The sequence below is a fragment of the Nycticebus coucang genome, chromosome 18 (genome assembly GCF_027406575.1).
Source record: "Nycticebus coucang isolate mNycCou1 chromosome 18, mNycCou1.pri, whole genome shotgun sequence".
In the NCBI taxonomy this organism is placed as follows: domain Eukaryota; kingdom Metazoa; phylum Chordata; class Mammalia; order Primates; family Lorisidae; genus Nycticebus; species Nycticebus coucang.
The window spans coordinates 14,356,462-14,375,433 of NC_069797.1; the positions used below are offsets into that span (position 1 = coordinate 14,356,462).

Consider the following 18,972-nt stretch of genomic DNA (forward strand, 5'->3'; position numbering starts at 1 on the left):
TCTAGAATCAGATGACCAGGTTCAGGACATGGCTACTCCACCTATGAGCCAGAAAAGTTGCTTTAAGTCTCCAAGCCTCTATATGCTCCTCTGTCAAATAAGCGTAATGATAAAAGTATATTACTCATAAGCCTTTTGAAAAGAAAAATTAGCTAGAGTTCCTGCCACAGCATAAGCATTCAATAGAAGTTTAACTACTATGACGAAAAGCACACCAAAATCATTTACTTATGTGATAAGAGACCACCAACCAAGGTAGCTCTCTGGCACGCAAATGACAACCTGTAAGCACCCAAGTAGCTCTGTATCCTGAGTTGTGCAGTATTATTCTCACATGATACTTTTGTACGTATTGTCTATCCATCTGCAACACTCTTTTCTCTGTCTTATTTTTTCTTTCCTAATATACTTCATCTATTTCATCCTATCAGATCATAACTCACCTGTCACAAACTCAAACAAAACTTCCCTTGACTTTCTCAGGTGAAAATCAAACCACTTTGTTGATACCACTCTGTGCTTTCCTTCTCAATGTTTGCCCATTTTCTAATTGCAAATTTATTTGCAATTACTTGTGGTTATCTCATAAATGTTTACCTCCTCCACACAGAGACCACCTGCATGAAGTCAAGGTCACATCAGCTTTGCACATCACTTTACACCCACTATCTGGAATATGGTTGGCCATTAGAAAATACTTTATGAGGCCAGGCATGATGGCTCACACTTATAATCCTAGCACTCTGAAAGGCAGAGGCAAGAGAATAGCTTGAGCTCAGGAGTTGGAGACCAGCCTGAGCAAGAGCAAGACCCCATCTCTACTAAATAGAAAAATTAGCCAAGTGTGGTGACAGGCATTTATAGTCCTAGCTACTTGGGAGGCTGAGGTAGGAAGATTGCTTGAGCCCGAGGAGTTTGAGGTTTGCTGTAAGCTATCATGACCCCATGGCACTCTAGCCTGGGTGACAGAGTGAGATTCTGTGTTAGAAAAAGAAAAAATTTCCGAATAAATGTATTAATTAAATCATCATAAAAGCCAGTGTGCTTGAAACTCTCTAGCATGGTGAAGCACCATCCAACACTTGCTGCCTGAAAATGAAATGGTTCTCAGTCATGAATTGCTGTAACACTGGCCATGTACCCAACCTGAGTTTTTAACTTACCTTGAATCTTTTTTTTTTTTTGGACGTGCATAATGTCAGGAAACCTTTGAGACTTCAGTGCTAATTGTGCGCCCACTCTAATAAAATAAGGTCTTAGAGCAGTGATTTTCAACTGGTGTTTCATGACAGCCTGGTGTACTGTGAGAGGATTTTAGGTGTGCTACAAAAATTTTTGAAGATCATTAATTAAATTATTCCAAAAGAAGGTCAAAGCATGGTAAGTATAGTCCTTTCTTTACTCTTTTTCTCAAGCACATAATTTAAGTGTTTTGTGGAATTTTAACTATAGGTTCAAGTGTGCCAGGAGATAAAAAAGGTTGAAAAACACCATCTTAGAGTAATTTGGCACCAGAAGAATTTAAAGAGGATAAAATGTAAAACAATCCACAAAATGAGTTGAAACTGAGTGTCTCTGAGCACCAGGAGGAGGAGTTCGGTAGGGGACATCGTCTGGGTCAGAAGTCTTGACAAATTAATTGGCATGTAGAACTTTGATTTTAAAGAAAAATAACCAACTCAGAAAAGACAGAAAAGTAAATCAAGAATTAAAATAAGGGAAACTGGGGCCTGTATAGAGACAAGCACAGTGTGCTATGGTGTCACATGAAGTCATGTCCTGGGAATGCACTCAAAAGGCCTGTCCACAGACACAGGGATCCTTAGTGCTAAACAGTTTGAAAGTCTAACAAAGCGCAAGAAAATTCAGTCCTCAGAGCTAATCACTAAAACATGTCATTCCCGTAATTTTAATGTGTTTTAAATCATTGAGATAACAATGAAGATCTAATTTTCTATCCTACTTTTTTCACCTGATGCTATGGAAGAACTATTTTTTCCCATATAACTAGGAAGAACTACCATTAGAAAAGGGTGAAAGCAATTACTTAAAGTCTGCCTAAAAATCACAACCTTTGGGGCAGTGCCTGTGGCTCAAAGGAGTAGGGTGCCGGCCTCCTATGCTGGAGGTGGCGGGTTCAAGCCTCAGCACCAGCCAAAAACTGCAAAAAAAAAACACAACCTTTGGTTCGTATTCATCCTCCTAATTTCTATTTATATCTGGGCTAAGAAAATAATTCAAAATAGAAATCAAAATCAAAATTTTCATTGAAATATTATTTATCATAGTAAAAAAAATAGCAACAGACATAATTTCCAATAAAAGGGAAAAGGTTAAACAAATTATGGTAAATCCATAAAATGGACTACCTGGAAGTCACTAAAAATTATCTTCCCTACAAATGTTTACTGGCAAAGGGTAATGATTCACAAGTAATGGTAAATAAAGCAGAATATGAAACTGTGTGTATTTATATCCAGTTTTTAAATATATCTACAAATTTACATAAAATTATGCACAGAAAAAATTGAAAAATATTATCTCGAAGTGTTCACCATGATTATTTCCATGTGGTAGGATTTAAGTGATTTGTATGTTCTCAATATATTTTTATATAATTTCTGAATATTATATAATAAATAGGCATTAAGGTTTTTCTTTTATCCAGAAGAGGAAAGATATTACCTTTTTTCTTTTTTTTTATTAAATCATAGCTGTGTACATTCATATGATCATGGGGCATCATTCACTAGCTTCACAGACCGTTTACCAAGTTTCACATGTACCCTTGTAAGATGCACCGCTGGTGTAATCCCACCAATCCCCTTCCCTCTGCCCACCTCCCCCCTCCCTCCCCTCCCTTTCCCCCTTCCCCCTATTCTTAGGTTGTAACTGGGTTATAGCTTTCATGTGAAAACCTTAAATTACTTTCATAGTAGGGCTGAGTACATTGGATACTTTTTCTTCCATTCTTGAGATACTTTACTAAGAAGAATATGTTCCAGCTCCATCCATGCAAACATGAAAGAGGTAAAGTCTCCATCTTTCTTTAAGGCTACATAATATTCTATGGTATACATATACCATAATTTATTAATCCATTCATGGATCGGGCGGCGCCTGTGGCTCAGTGAGTAGGGAGCTGGCCCCATATGCCGAGGGTGGCGGGTTCAAACCCAGCCCCGGCCGAACTGCAACCAAAAGATAGCGGGGCGTTGTGGCGGGCGCCTGTAGTCCCAGCTACTCCGGAGGCTGAGGCAAGAGAATCGCTTCAGCCCAGGAGTTGGAGGTTGCTGTGAGCTGTGTGACGCCACGGCACTCTACCCCAGGGCGGTACAGTGAGACTCTGTCTCTACAAAAAAAAAAAAAAAAAAAAAAAAATCCATTCATGGATCGATGGGCACTTGGGCTTCTTCCATGACTTAGCAATTATGAATTGGGCTGCAATAAACATTCTGGTACAGATATCTTTGTTATGATGTGATTTTTGGTCTTCTGGGTATATGCCCAGTAGAGGGATTACAGGATTGAATGGCAGATCTATTTTTAGATCTCTGAGTGTTCTCCATATCTCTTTCCAAAAGGAATGTATTAATTTGCATTCCCACCAGCAGTGCAGAAGTGTTCCCTTTTCTCCACATCCGCGCCAACATCTCTGGTCTTGGGATTTTGTGACTAGGCTAGTCTCACTGGAGTTAGATGGTATCTCAAAGTAGTTTTGATTTGCATTTCTCTGATGATTAAAGATGATGAGCATTTTTTCATATGTTTGAAGGCCGTGGGCCTGTCTTCTTCAGAGAAGTTTCTCTTCAAATCCCTTGCCCAGCCTGCGATGGGATCCCTTGTTCTATTCTTGGTAATGCGTTTGAGTTCTCTGTGGATTCTGGTTATTAAACCTTTGTCGGAGACATAACCTGAAAATATCTTCTCCCATTCTGAGGGCTGTTTGCTTGCTTTACTTACTGTGTTCTTGGCTGTGCTGAAGCTTTTTAGTTTGATCAAGTCCCAGTAGTATATTTTTGAAGCTGCTTCAATTGCCCCGGGGGTCCTCCGCATAAAATACTCGCCCATCCCGATTTCTTCAAGGGTTTTCCCTGCACTCTCCTCTAGTATTTTTATAGTTTCATGTCTGAAGTTTAGAAAGATATTATTTTTAGAGAGCCTCTTGATTGAGTTAATGCATAAAAATCATTAAGAAGTTTTTTAACATGGATATTCCTACTCTGTATTTGAATGATAGCTGTAAATAAATCATAATGGTGTGATAGTCCTTAATTAGGTGGAAATAGTAGTACTTCAAAAACTTTCTTGGTTAAGTTTTAAAGCTTTGGATTCATTAATTACCAGCTAAGTACTAGAGCTGTCAGGACCTTCATCAGTCATGGCATATCCAGGCCAATTTTTTGACAACATTTTGAAATGTTATTTCACCAACTTCACGAATAGAAATGACCAAGATGGTAGAGAATGGAATTTTACAAACTCTTAAGGTCAAAGTTTATTTTTTCAGAGATCTGTCTCTAAAACAACACAGTCCAGCTCATTCATAGAACAGCAGGCAAAAAAAGGACATTAATGGCCCATGACGGATTTCATAATCTGTAGTAGAACTCCCAAGTAGTGGCCCAGCTCACAGGCCATGGGAGAGGGGAGAGAAGGGCAGAGGAAGAGTGAAGGACAAAGGTGCTTGAGGACCAGGCTCTGGCCCCAGGGATATACTATTCATGTTCATATTTGTTTTAAATTTTGAGGTAGAATATTATAGAAAGGACTCTGACTTCAGAGTCAGACTGAGTCTAAGCCCTGGCTCTATGTACCTGGAAATGACATAACTACTTTAGATATTTACTTTACCTCTCTGAGATTTCAGTCTATCTGTAACATGGTGATAAGGCTTCTTACAACAGCCCTGTGAACAAATCTCCAATTTCTTTAACATTGGCAATCTATTTTTGTTTTTAATGTCAAAAACCGGGGGTGGTGGGAAAACTACAGACATAACGTGGGAGTTGTTGGGTGTCATTGGAAGTAAGAATCTGGGTGGGCAATCAGTCACAGGTTTGAATCCTGCTCTTCTGTGTAGCTTAGGCAGGGACTTAGCTTTTCCTAAGCTATGCTATCTGCTTCAGCAGAATGAGGATAATAAAACTGCTTATTTCATGAGTTATGGAGGATTAAATGAGATGACCCATGTGTTTAGCACACTGCCAAATGCAGAGGAAACAGGTAACCACCACCGTTGTTATAATTATTGCTGCTGTTGTTGAAAGTTTGCAGGGAAAAGTTGAGTAAGAACTCATAGACAAGGAAACGTTTGAGGAGCATCTCAAAGGATCAGGAAGAGCTTGTCAAGTAAATATCCATACATTCAACACATTTTGTGTGCCTACAATTGTCTAGTCACTGTGTGGCTTCTGGGGACTTAGTATTAAATAAAACAGAGTCTTTGCAGACATGCAATTTATATTCAACTGGGGGAAGATGAACAGTAAATGACATGCTTAGTGGCTAATAAACAGTAGGAAGAGTAATAAATTGACTGAAAAGCCCCAACTGTCCATGAACAGTGACGTGGATCAATCGCATATGGTCTACTCATGAAATGAAAAACCACGCCAGAAAGGACAGGAAGTAACACCAGGTACAGACACTGCATGACGACTCTCACAAGCAAAATGCTGGGAAAGCACACACCAAAGAATGTGATTGCTTTCACAGGAAGCTGAGAAATAGGTGGAATTAGTCCTTAGTATTTGGGCACCCATATTCATAGCAGCAAAACTCAAGTAAGCCGTGAAATAATATCACAATTGTTAGGATAATGGGAAGCTCCAGTTGTGAAATAATTTTCATGATCATTAAGATAATGGTGTGGTTGGGTGATCATCAGAGAGGGTTGAGCAGAGGGCTTCTGAGTGCTGGTGGTAATCTATTTTCCCTTGGGTTGGTATAAACTTGGCTGTTGTTAAATCACCTGTTGATGCCTCATGCATTTGTCTATATGTACATTTCACAAATTTTAAAATGTAGAAAAAGAAGCAGAAGGCTCAGCTCCTATAGCTCAGCCTCTAGGGTGCCAGCCACATACACTGGAACTGGCAGGTTCGAATATGGCCTGGGCCTGCCAAACAACAATGACAACTACAACCAACAAATAGCTGGGTATTGTGGCAGGTGCCTATAGTCCCAACTACTTGAGAGGCTGAGGCACAAGAATCACTTAAGCCCAGGAGTTTGAGGTTGCTGTGAGCTGCGATGCCACTACACTCTACCAAGGGTGACAGCTTGAGACTGTGTCTCAAAAAAATAAAAGAAAAGAAAAAAGCAGAAGTAAATAGGGAATGAAAGTCCATGTGGGAAATAATTTCAGAAGGAAGGAATTGTTCACGCAAGGGCAAGAGATACCTGCTATACACATATTCTGAGAATCAAAAAATATTCAGTACAACCAGAACATACAATATAAGCAGACAGAGGTGGTGATGGATGAAGAAGGGAAGAGAAAAGCAGGGGCCAGGTCAGAACAAACCTTGTGTGATATCACATGACAAAGAATGTAGATTAATTCCTGCAAATGGGGAGGGGGGCACCAAAGAATATTTTTGACAGCAAATTGGAAATATTCACTTGCACTCTGGATGGTGCATTGTAGCAAGATGGACTCAGGGCAGAGAGGCTCAAAGAAGGCTCTTCAAGTGGACATGATGTGGGTCTTGCCAGACCAAGAGCCAGGGATACCTGTAAAATCCCTTGGAAGGTGAAATTTTCTGAGAGATTGGAGTAATGGATATGATAAGAGGATAGACAATTGTACTGTGTTGCTGTGCTGCTTAAATTTATGTGTCAACTTAACTGGGCCATGCGATGCCCAGAAAGCTCATCAAACATTATTCCTGGGTGTGCCTACGAGGGTGTTTCTGGAAGATACTGATGTGTGAGTAGACTGAGTGAAGATTTGCCTTCACCAAAGCAGTGGGCATCATTCAGTCTGTTGAGGACTGAAGTAGAACAAAAAGGGAGAGGACATAATCTTCCCGGTCGTTGGACATTGATCCTCTTGGTTCTTGAGCCTCTGGACTCAGATTGGGACTTACGTTACTGTCTCCCCTGGTTCCCAGCCCTTCAGGTTTAGACCGGAACCACATCAATGGCTTTTCCCGGCCTGCATTGTCTTACACCAGGCAGCTCAGGGGACTTTTCAGCCTCCATTCTTGCACAAGCCGACCCCTTATAATAAATCTTTTTCTGTGTATCTATCTATATCCTGGAGGTTCTGTTTCTCTGGAGAACTCTGATTAATACAATATCAAAATGCTGAAGAGTGACAACCTATTTCTGAATAGGGACAATTGGCAGCTGATGTTCAAAAAAAGGAGATGACGGTATGTGTACTTGAAACTTCAAAAACAAATTCAGAAAGGGAATAGAATTTGGGCTGTACCATAAAGGAGAAGGAACAGGCTGGAGAAAGGGGAGGGGGTGAGGGCTGGTGAAGCAAGTGGAATTGCAGTAAGGGCACAGTAAGGGAAGACTGACTAAGACTGACTGCCAGAGTTTTCTTTCCAGGGTTAAGGGGATTCGGTCACTGACTCACATTAGTCACTTTGCTCTGGACATCAGATTTCACAGCTATTGTCCCACTTTCACAGGCACAGATTGGTGTCATCTCTTCACACCTCGGGACTGTGCCACCTTCCTGCCCACAATGTCCCCACCGTCCCCTCGGTGGTGGGAGGGGAGAGCAGGAGGGAGAGAGGTTAAGGGGTGTGGGAAAGGGATATGGGGAAACCCACTAAGTTGAGAGCAGGCTCCATGGTACCCAGGGCAGGGTATCCCCAACTCTCATGGGGGGTGAGTCCCCAAGAGAGGAACCACATGGAGGCCAGATGGCTAAGGGTGCATAAAGCTGTCAGGCAGCAGGTGAGGACAGTGAGGCACTGCCTGGCTGCTCAGAGATGGGTTCAAACCTGGGGCTTCAGAGCTCTGTGTAAGAGCTTCCCAGGGCGTTAGGAACCCAAACAGATTGGGGTCCAGGAAATCTCTAATTCCAGAGGAAATGGGAAATTCCTAACACAGGTAAACTGAGGCAGAATCCCATTCATGTAGTCTTAGTCCATGGGACAAGGGCAGGAGGGGCTCTCAGGGTTTGGAAGACTTATATCCTCAAACCTGTCAGGGTTTGAAGGACTTACCTTGGATGACCACACACACCCCCCCCTTTATAGAAATGAGACTGGTTTTAGGTATTACCATAATGAACCTGAGTCTTTAGACATTCATCCCACCCTGATCCAAATTAACTCAGGAGGGGTGAGTGAAGGAAAATGATGACTAGCAAATATTACCTGTGTGCCACATGGTATGGTAAGTGTTGTATAAGTGAAATCTCTTTTAATCCTTTTAAACCTGCTAGACCAGTATCATGGACTCCAGTCTGCTATTAAGAAATCTTGAGGTTTAGTAATTTCCCAAGGCAACAGAGCTAGAAAATGGTGGTGCAGAGTTTCAAACCTGGCATAGAATGGGGCTGAGCCTGTGGGCAAAAGATGTAAGAATTTTCAAGTAGTGGAAACAGGCAAAAAGGGGATCCTCTTCTTAAAATTTGTACAAGTCCCAGTCTCACAGATTCCCATTCTCCTGGTCTCATAGAGCCAAAGGTCAGACCCCCAGTAAGATATAAGTAGTTGTCTATTCAGGCAAAAAGCAAAGACCCAAATGGATGGAGAGAACTCCCATTTAGAGAGTTTGAAAATCATACGCTTAAACACTTAAAGTGAGAATGTTCTGCAACTATTGAGCAAATTATCAATGTTTAATCAATCATTAAAGAGAAAAAAACCTCAACTGACATGATGTCAAGAATATAAATAATTATTTTAAAAATTCAATAAAATAATACTGTTTTCTTTCCAGAGTCCCCAGTTCAGCTAACATTTTCTCTTGACTTCTAACATTTCAACTTGATTTTCTGGGTTCCCACACACATGAGGAGCTCATGCAGTCCGACAATGCCCATATTGGGACATTTGGGGTAAGCAAAACAACTGGAAAAGCAGGGGTGAGTCAGCAAGTCAGAGCCCTCCCCAGCCACCACCCCACCTGAGTGCTCATCCTTGATGTCTGCATTACTGCAAAATGGGCTCCTCCTTATTGTTTCCCATCAAAGCTTTAGCACTGCTCTCCTCCCAGATATTGAAGCCATGAATGTGTTAGTCCTTCTTGCTGTCTCCTCACCCCCTAAATTCCTTCAGTTTGTGCTCAATGGTTCCCAAACCTGCAAACTTCCCTCACTTTCCAACCCACCACTGTGATTCTGGCTACCTTCATTTCCTACCTGAGTCCCTGCCACAGCCTCTAACAGATCCCGTTGCCTCTACTCCTAAACCTTCCACTCTACTCTCTCCAGCAGCCGGCATCATCTTTCCAAAGTGCTAATCTTATGGTGACTTGGGTTTTTCCCAAGTTCCACAGCCTTCCCAGTTCACGCTTTTCTTTCAAAGCCAAACAAAATAACAAGAACCAAATGACAGGAAGCCCTTACTTTTTCCTTGGGAGGCTCACATTTCCTGGGGTCCACTGTGGTGGATCACTTCCCTCTGTTATACAGTTCTCCAAATCTTCCCTTCATTCCTCTAGGGAAGAGCTGAGGTCTGCAATATTCTACTGAGAAGGTTCACAAAGCCTGAAGCGGTTAAGAAAAGCTTTGGGAGTTGCATGTTGGAGGGGAATTAGAGCAACTCCCAATAGCAATTTAAATTGGATAACAAGCTGTTATTGGTCGAATTGTTTCCCCCAAAAAATACTTTGAAGAGCTAAACCCCAGTACTCGTGAGTGTGACCTTATTTGGAAATAGGACCTTTGCAGATGTAATCAAGTTCAGAGGGGTGATTAGGTGTCTAATGTGACTGGTGTCTTTATAAAAAGAAGAGAGTTCATACACAGACACAGGGAGGAGAATGCCTTGTGAAGGCACAGACACAGATGTGGAGGGAAACAGCCATGAAGATAGAGGAAGAGATTGGGGTTTTGCTGCCATTAGCAAAGAAATGCCTCGGGCTACCAGAAGATGGAAGAGGTGAGGAAAGATGCTGGACTAAAAGAGCTGGAGACAGCACGTTCCTGCCAACACTCTGGTTTCAGATGTCTGGCCTCCATAATTGTGAGTCAGTAAATTTCTGTTGTTTTAAGACACCCAGTTTGTGAAACATTGTCGTGGCAGCCACAGGAAACTGATACACAAAGGAACTAATCACCCCTTCCTCCATCACAAAATATCTTTCCATCTCCTCCCTATGAGACCTATTCTGTCTTTCCAGATCCCTGAAGAGCATTCTCAAGAAACAAGTTTTTCTCCATGTCTTTTTCCTGTAGGTCTCTGTGTCCTTAAATGCTTATCTCCAGAGTCCATCTCAAGATCAAAATCCCTTAACTTATTTTTTCTCTGCTGAAGGAAGCCACCCTTCACATTATTTTTCAGTACACTTTTAACCTCTCTTTGTCTCATCCTCTCTCACCCATACTAAACTCAAAGCCTTCTCTTTCCAAAACGCAATGTTCTTATTGCTTCTTAACCATAAGAAACTTCTTAGAAGTATTCTGCCCTCAGTAAAATGTAACTTTTAAACTTTTTTTCCCCTTGTAAAACTATTTTGTCACTCATCTTTTTAAAACTCTTATCCCCTTGCCCTCAGGATATAATCTAAACCCCTGATTCTTTCATTCAACAGATAATTAAGCACTTCTAAGGTGCCACTGAAAATACTTTCCCAATGAATAAGAAGCTGTGGTCTTGTCTGTCATGGAGATGGCAGACCAGTGCTAAAGAAAGATAATAAGTAAACACACAAACACATACAGAGTTATGCCACTATAAATTGTGTCAAGTGCTGTGAAGAAAGGGGATTGTGTTACTTGAGCTAAAGAAATAGTAGAAGTTAATTTAGCCCAGGAGTTCGAGGTTGCTGTGAGCTGTGTGAGGCCACGGCACTCTACCTAGGGCCATAAAGTGAAACTCTGTCTCTACAAAAAAAAAAAAAAAAAAATAGTAGAAGTTAATTTAAATTGGAGAGCATTCCAATTATTTATTACTAGACTGTCAAACCACCCCATAACTTAATTGGCTTAAGAGAAAAATCAGTTAAGATCTCTCTCAATTTTGGTGGTTGCCTGGGCTCAGCTGGCTGGTTCTTCTGTTCCATGTGATGTAGACAGAAGCTGAAATCACCTGAAGGCTCAACTAGACTGGAATACCCAAGAGGGCCAACTATCATGGTGGCAGTTAATACTGGCTGTCTGCTGAGAGCTCAGCTGAGACTGTTGACCAAAATGCTTACATGTAGTTTCTCCAAGTGGCTTGAGCTTCTCATAGCATAGGCTCTAGATTCCAAAAGGGAGTATCCCAAAAGTAAGCATTCCAAGATGAGGAAGCAAAAGTGGCCAGGCCAATTAAAAGCACATCCAGGGATGGAGACAGTCACATTTCTCTTGTATTCTCTTGTTGGCTAAAGTCATCACAAGCCCACAACTAGGTCAGTGTGGGAGAGGGTTACCCAAGGTTGTGGGTACCATGAGGCATGGTTAATTAGGGTCACAGTCTACCATGGGGACTGAGAAGTCATGGTCAGGGGGAGAGAAGGTGGCAAGTTCTGAGAGAAGAGTACAAGTTGGCCAGGCAAAGACTTGAGAGAAATGGCACCCATCAGGAGAACCTGGCTCTTTCTAGGAGGTGAAAGAAGACAGTGTGGCTTGAGGACTGGGTATACAGTGAGGCTCAGTGGAGACATCTAAGGCAAATTAAGGAGTTGTGATTTACCTAAAATATAACAAGAGACTATTTAAGAGTTTTTAACAGAAGGAATGCACCATGAATCACTTGAGTTTTTAAGAGATACCTCCATCTGCAGTGAGAAGTCTGGGTTGGAGGGAGCAGGAGGACATCATGGAAGGCCTGGAGGAAGGGTCCATAGTGGCCCATCACACAGGGAAGTAGCTTGTGCCAGGTGACAGTGTCAGAGGGGACAGAGAAAATTGAATGGATTTGGGAAATTTTTTGGAAGTTGTCTTGGCAGGACCTAGCAGTTGACTGGATGTGAGGAAGGTGAGAGAAAGAGCGGTCAAGATGACTCCCAGGTTTCTAGCTGGAGGACTCTCGAGCAGGAGAAAGTAGTCCAGAAGATTTAGGAGGGAAAACCAAGAGTTCAATTGGGGGCATGTTTATGTTTGAGATGCTTTTGGAGACATCCAAATAGAGATATCAGATGGGTAATTGGAGAGACGAGTCAGGAGGTCAAAAGCAGTTGGATAGCTCTGAACTTGTCCAGATACAACTTGCAATACAATCTTCTGTTTACTCCTGAGCCATCCTCATGCCTGTACACTCCAGATGTGTCCCCAGGGAATGGCCTGCAGCCCCCATAGACCCAACTTGTGCACATCTAGATCTTGGCACTTGCTGTTCTCTCTCTGCCTCTGTCATCCCTCCCTCCATCATCCCATCGCCTGGTTATGTCCTGCCAGATTTGTAGGTATGACTATCTCTTGACCCTCCCCCTCCATGAGATGGCCCTTGTCACATTGCCTTCCAGTGGCACTTTCCCTTGTGCTTCAATGCCCCCAAGGAATGCAAACTCCTTAAAGCAGGAAGCATGCCTTATTTAGGGTTGTGTCCTGAGCAGGTGCTCAGTAAATAATAGCAAATGAATGAACTGACCTCTGCCTCTAGCCTCTTGCTCCTGTTTGTTTGTAGGGAATATTATGTTCATAGTACACTTCTCTAAACAGCCCTCTTATCTTATGTCTCCCTTCCCCAGAAGCTCCAGAGGCTTCCTGATGGTCACTGCTTCCAAAGAAGGATTGATGCCCTCTCTGTTCCTGTTGAACATATTGAAAGAGAAATCATGCAAGGCCTGGATATTTGGGGGTTAGGATTTCTTAACAAGCAAGGACAAGAGAGGCACTGGAGCAGGCAGCACTGAGGGCCAGAAGGGAGGAGACAAAGGAGCCTCCAGCACCTTCTCATGGGTACAAAGGCAAGTCCAAAGGAGAATCTTCAATTCCTTATATTTGTGTATCTCAGGAAACACTATACATCAAGGTCTTTAAGCCACTGTTAGTTCCAAAAAAAAAAAAGAGAGAGAGAGAGAGAGAGAGAGAGAGAGAATTGGATAGGAACAAACAAATCCCAACCTCTCAAATGAAGAAGCTGGCCGTAAGCCCACAGATAAGTTACTATCAACAACTTTGTGCAATAATAGGACTATTTTATCATTTTTTGCACATCATAATAAGAAAAAATGAAACTAATGCCTATGATAAGAACTATAGGTTTTAGAGAAGCTTATTGCAATTGAGAGCAAAACAGCCAGGTGGCCAGGGTTAATCCCCCAGGCATTAGGCATCCAGCTATGTTTGTTCAGTTGTGAAGGATAAGAAGAAATAATTATTGATCATATACAAGATGCTGGGAATATATTGTTGAAGTTTTAATCTAGAAGGTAAAATGATATTAGGGATTTAAAGGTTTTAACTCTCTTTTGAAAATCCCTTATGAAAGATAAATCAGTTGTTCCCCTTTCTGGCAGTTCCAAGAACACATTATAGATGATACCTTGGGGACCATCTGATAAAAGAGGGTCAAGCTGAAGGAAGGGAGCCAGTCAGTCTTGGCACTATGGAAAATGCTGCAAGAGCAACTATGCAAGGGTTTCCCTTACAGGACGTGCAGAGTTATAAGGGGTGATGGTTTTCAACGATATTGGTGAAAAGCATGGTCCAGAGGAAAACATCCTTTTTGGAAGGAAGGATGGAGAATCCTAAAAAAAAACTCAAACTAGACCTCCCATTTGATCCTGCAATCCCATCACTGGGCATCTGCCCAGAAAAAAAAAAAAAAATCCTTTTATCCTAAGGATATTTGCACTAGACTCTTTATCGCAGCTTAATTTACAATCGCAAAATGTGGAAACGGCCTAAACACCCACCAACCCAGGAATGGATTACCAAGCTGTGGTATGTGTATACCATGGAATACTATTCAGCCATTAAAAAATATGGAGACTTTACATCTTTTGTATTAACCTGGATGGAAGTGGAACACATTATTAGTAAAGCATCACAAGAATGGAGAGGCAAGAATCCTATGTACTCAATTCTGATATAAGGACAATTGATGACCTAGTATTCGGTGGAGGGGGAGCAAGTGGGGTGCAGGGAGAGGGAAGGAGGAAGGGGGTGAGGGGTCATGGGGTGCAATACACCTCTTGGGAATGGGACACAGCTTACCTAACAAATGCAGTCAGTGTAACCTGGTTCTTTTTACCCTCAATGAATCCCTAACAATAAAAAAAAAAAAAAAGTAGGAAATACTAACCGTACAGATGGTGTGCTAGGTCTAAAGAAAACAGAAGGTAGATTGAGACAGACTAAAGATACAGAAATACTGTCTTATCTAAGCCCTTTCTGCCTCTGGCTTACAGATAAAGATCTCTATACAACACTCTGTAAATGTGAGAATGGAAGGCTACTATTATCCAAATCCACCCAGCCATAGGTGCTCTGCTCACGTTGCACATGCTGGTGACATGTAGCTGCCCGCATGTGCCCATCCTGGTCTAACCCTGTGGCACTGGCAGGCAGCAGCAGGTAGTGTCTGTGGACTTCTTGGGATCCTGTGTAATGGAGAGCACTGGGGGTGGGGAGCTCCTCGGGGCACACGAGCCTCTCTCACCCACCAATCTTCAGGAGTCATTTACAAAAATCCACCCCCAGTATTTGTGGATTAATTGGATTCTGGATTTGACCCTTTAAAATCAGAAAGATTTTGTGTGTGTGTGTGTGTGCGCACGCGCACATGCTGTTAGTTATTGAATAAAATATTGCTATCCTGTCCATCTGTCGTATTTGAAAAGACATAAAAGTTCCCACAAGTTGGTAAAAATATATTTTATTTGTTCATACAAAGAAATAGTATGAATTACCAGAATTTCATTTTCCTAGAAACATCTTTCTCTGTGTAAAATTAATTTGTGTTATACATAGGACAAAATACTTGATTTAAAATGTTTTGTACATATTGGCTATTCTAACATCCAGGTTATAGAAGACATACTGCTAGAATTTGCACAGTATTTTAGAGTACGGGGCTGAACAAAACTCAGTCATAAATTAATGTTATAAAAGTGAAAAAAAGTCTAACCACACCTTTAAGTTTTATTGACTGTCCTTTCTGATAAACCAAATAGAATAATGACATTAACTTCTGTGTCAGCATCTTAGATACGTACCGTTTGTAGTTTATCGGAACAGTCCTTTTTCCTTTCTTATAAAAATACCCTGACAGCATTTGAAATGGTGCTCCTCCAAAGGTCTCTAATGTATCTGTCGCTCAAAAGAGAATCCCAATTTCTCCTCCTCCATCATCCTATTATGAAGTCATGATACCAGATACCACTTATAAGTTAACAGACTACTGCACAAACACTGCAAAAAAAGCACAGGAAAGATAGGAACAATAAAAATCTCTCAGGCGGCGCCTGTAGGTCAAAGGAGTAAGGCTTTGACCATATACGGGTGGGTTCAAACCCAGCCCTGGCCAAAAACTGCAAAAAAAAAAAAAAAAAAAAAAAACTCATTTTTGTTAACCTTTTTTGTTTGTTTTCAAATGAGAAAAGAAAAAAAAAAACAACAGAGAAATAAAGTACTGCAACAAATACCAAAGCTTTTCCCTCAAATTAGAAGAAACCCAAAACATGCTGGGACAAAGTGCCGGAACATGAAAGGGTGTTTGTCTTCTAGCAGCTAAAAAGCTAAGTGTGGTGGCCTTGGAGATTGCTAGAACAGGAAGAAATTCAAGGCTTCATTTTCCCTGTGGCCCGCCCTCTCCAGAAGGAAGACACACTGGTTCTGTAGTAACTCCCACAGGCTGGGGTGTAACCTGGATCAGTTGGGGGCTATAAGCTATCAGACCCCCAGGAAGATGTTTTGATTTATTTGTCTTATATAGAAAAACTTGCTATGCTCCATCAACGCTAATTGTGGAAATGTGTTTGAATTCAAGAATTTGACCCAGAATAGGATTTTGACCTACTTCATTGTTGATGACTAAATGACCCTCCTTCTATCTGAAAATTTCCTGTTTCAGATTTATTTTAAGGCAGGGAATAAACAATCTAAAAGTGTCCAGCTTGGGAAGAGGGCAGGGACCTGCCTGGGAAGGCTCATGCGTACTTTCTCTGGCTTTGTTGCAGCCCCTTCTCTGAACCCTCCTCCTGCATCCTGAGCCACATCAGACCACAGGGATGGCCAGAGAGCTGACAGGGTAATTCTCCATGAAAGGCTTGGATATCACCTTCTATTCCAAGCCATATAGTATGCTGTAACTGAAAAGAGGAGATCTCAGTTTAATTTCAAATAAACAAAACAACGCACAACCAGTCAGCACCCTTGGCCGGTGTTTTTCACATCCAAGAGAACCACGCCAACTAGGTTTAAGGTGTTCTCCTAAGTGCAGGCTCCACATCATTGTCTAGACACAATCAGAAAGCTATGCAATGGATTTAGCATTTGAGGAATGCATACAGCCCCTAACCATCTTCCTCCAAAAAGGAACCTACACAATCATACCTTTGCACAGTAGCCAGATCTGGGTTAAAACTTGTGGGCAAATATAAACTAGATTATTGAGATACTACTTAAAGACCAGTAGTATCTTTGATCAGTTTCTAAAGATGAATTATCTTTTCCTCTTTCCAGACAAGTTTTCTTATACTATCAGGAAAGTTATCTCATACAAAACACAAAAGTACTCTTTGTAAATATGACATCTTAACCATTTTGTTAATATGTATCTCTTCCCACATATTCCTTGATGAAGGAATAACTCAAATAACAATTCTTTTCTGGTAGAAGCATTCTGTTTTGTAAAGCTGAGGATAATCTGAATATATCATATGTGATATTGCTGTATGTTTAGCCAGCTGTCCCCATAAATCTATATGGTTACCCAACTGTCTAAGTCATCATGCCCAGTAGCTCTCTCTGACCAGAAACGTCAAGTGAAGAGCATTCTGAACAGCAGTGACAATGCTGGCAACCCTTTGGTCAAGACCTAGCTAAAACAAGGGACAGCTATACAAGTGTCAGGTTCAAGTGTTTACAGGTAGCAGGGGGCCAGCTTCCTCAACCTGTCTTTACAAGCCCCAGTCTTGGTTCTTGTCATTTGGCCATTGACTACAGACCATGCTGTCACTCTGCAACGTCATTGTGAGATAAGCTAGGAGCTCCAAGGAGACATCAAGTGGGAGGAGCAGGGATTCCCTTCCCATGTCAGGCTGCCTGTCATTCTTGGGTCTTTTGTCTTTTCTCCTGTGGAGGCTCAGGGCCCATGGCCTAGCATTGGCTGACCCTCTACCTAGCAGCACCTTGGAAGACGCTGAGGGTAAGGGACACATCTGATTCCTTAAGTCGTATCACCCAGCGTCCTTGGTTCCAGCCCACTGGATTCTTTGGTGTGTCAAAGCAGAACTGTCTGCCTGGAGAACAAAGTGTGGGCCCTCTCATGCAAATTAGAAGAAATCACTTTTATTTCTAAAGCAGCACCCAAGAGTCACACGCATGACCTGGAAAAGAGGACGCTGACATTTGCATACACTTTAAGTTGGTTAATGAAGTGGGGAATGGGGCAGAAGAAGATGCTGGGCCATCTTTCAAAATCAAAAGCTAAAGTAAATGCACCCTGGCACTGCAACCGAAAAGGAAGTGAGTGATTCTCCTACATGCTGAGTGGAGGTGTGGATGAAACCCTCCTATCCTCTGAGGAAGCTGCTTGGTGAGGTCTGGCCTTCAGAACACAGCAGCGGGCAGCTCAGTGCTGCCCTGAGGTGCACGGGGCAGGAAGACAGGTCGCTGGAATCTGAGACCCAAGAGGCAAGGAGGCAGCCAGCGGAGAACTCAGGTGGCCACTGAAGGCTGAATACCCGTAACAACCACAATCTCAAGTTGTGCTTTTCTTCTTTTTAAATATAATAGGCGAGGGGGGGGGGGGACAGAAGCACCATCAATTGTGAAAAACAGAACAAAATATTAAGAGTTCAACAACACTTTGGAATGTTAATAGATTATGACTCTAACTCCCTAAAGAGTGTGGCCAGGCAGCTTAGTGAATTAATTGCTTATGAATTAAAAATAAATTATTATAAAATAGATTTCTGTACATTTTACATACATATAATCTCTCTCAATATATAAGCCACATGGGAAATTACACAGCCCAGGTCTGTTCACTCCCAGCCGAAGTCGAGCCCGGTCATCTGGTAGAACTTGCGGTTGAAGGGCCGGTAGAAGTCGCGCAGCCGCCGCACCACCTCGCGGTCGATGTGCGGGTGGGTCCGGCCCTTGGTCTTGCCCAGGCAGTGCGGCTTGCCGCTGCCCTCGGCCTTCTTCAGGCAGGGGAAGCCCTTGGTCTTGTTGAAGTAGAAGTGCTTGTCCGTGATGATCCTCTTGAGGCCCAGGAAGTCCTGCACGCGGCCCAGCTCGCCCGCCGGGTCGCTGATGAGCCGCTCGCCGCTCACGAAGAGCATCTGGCCGAGCGGGAAGTGGCGCAGCCAGAGCTCCAGGTGCTTGGCGTAGATGCCGATCTGGATGGCGCTCCACGACGTGTCCACCAGGCCCGCGCTCCTGTTCTTGAACGTCAGGCTCTCGAAGGTGGGGATGTCGGGCCGCTTGGACAGCGTCTGCGTGTAGTCCGAGATGGCCCTGGTCACCGGGTCCCGCACCACCACGATGAGCTTGGTGGCCTTGGACATGGCCGAGATGCGCGCGGGCGCCTCCCGCGTCACGAAGTAACTGGGCGTCTTCTCCATGGTGATCTGGCCCTCCAGGGTCCTCGGCATCAGGTCCCTGGGAAGAGCAAACAAACCAAAGGGTCAGCAGGGCATGCTTCTGCGGCCACACAGACCTTGGTCTCAAGGTCAACG

The 18,972-nt window shown here is 42.7% G+C and overlaps 1 protein-coding gene across 2 annotated transcripts in view; it reads right to left on the bottom strand.

Annotated features, from left to right (window-relative positions):
* Positions 1-2,153: 2,153 nt before the first annotated feature.
* The window catches only part of HS3ST3B1 (heparan sulfate-glucosamine 3-sulfotransferase 3B1), a 57,796-nt gene continuing 40,977 nt past the window's right edge, over positions 2,154-18,972 (bottom strand). Inside the window, exons 2-3 of one of the 2 annotated variants that reach the window (XR_008375599.1) lie at positions 15,627-18,895; positions 2,154-2,181 (exon numbers count right to left, since the gene is read on the bottom strand). Coding sequence is in view for 1 of the 2 variants with exons in the window: in XM_053570014.1 (XP_053425989.1) it covers positions 18,277-18,895 (619 nt within the window). In the remaining variant the exon portion in view is untranslated. Of the gene's footprint in view, positions 2,182-14,932; positions 18,896-18,972 lie in introns of those variants that run through there. The other variant, XM_053570014.1, reaches the window with a different exon arrangement.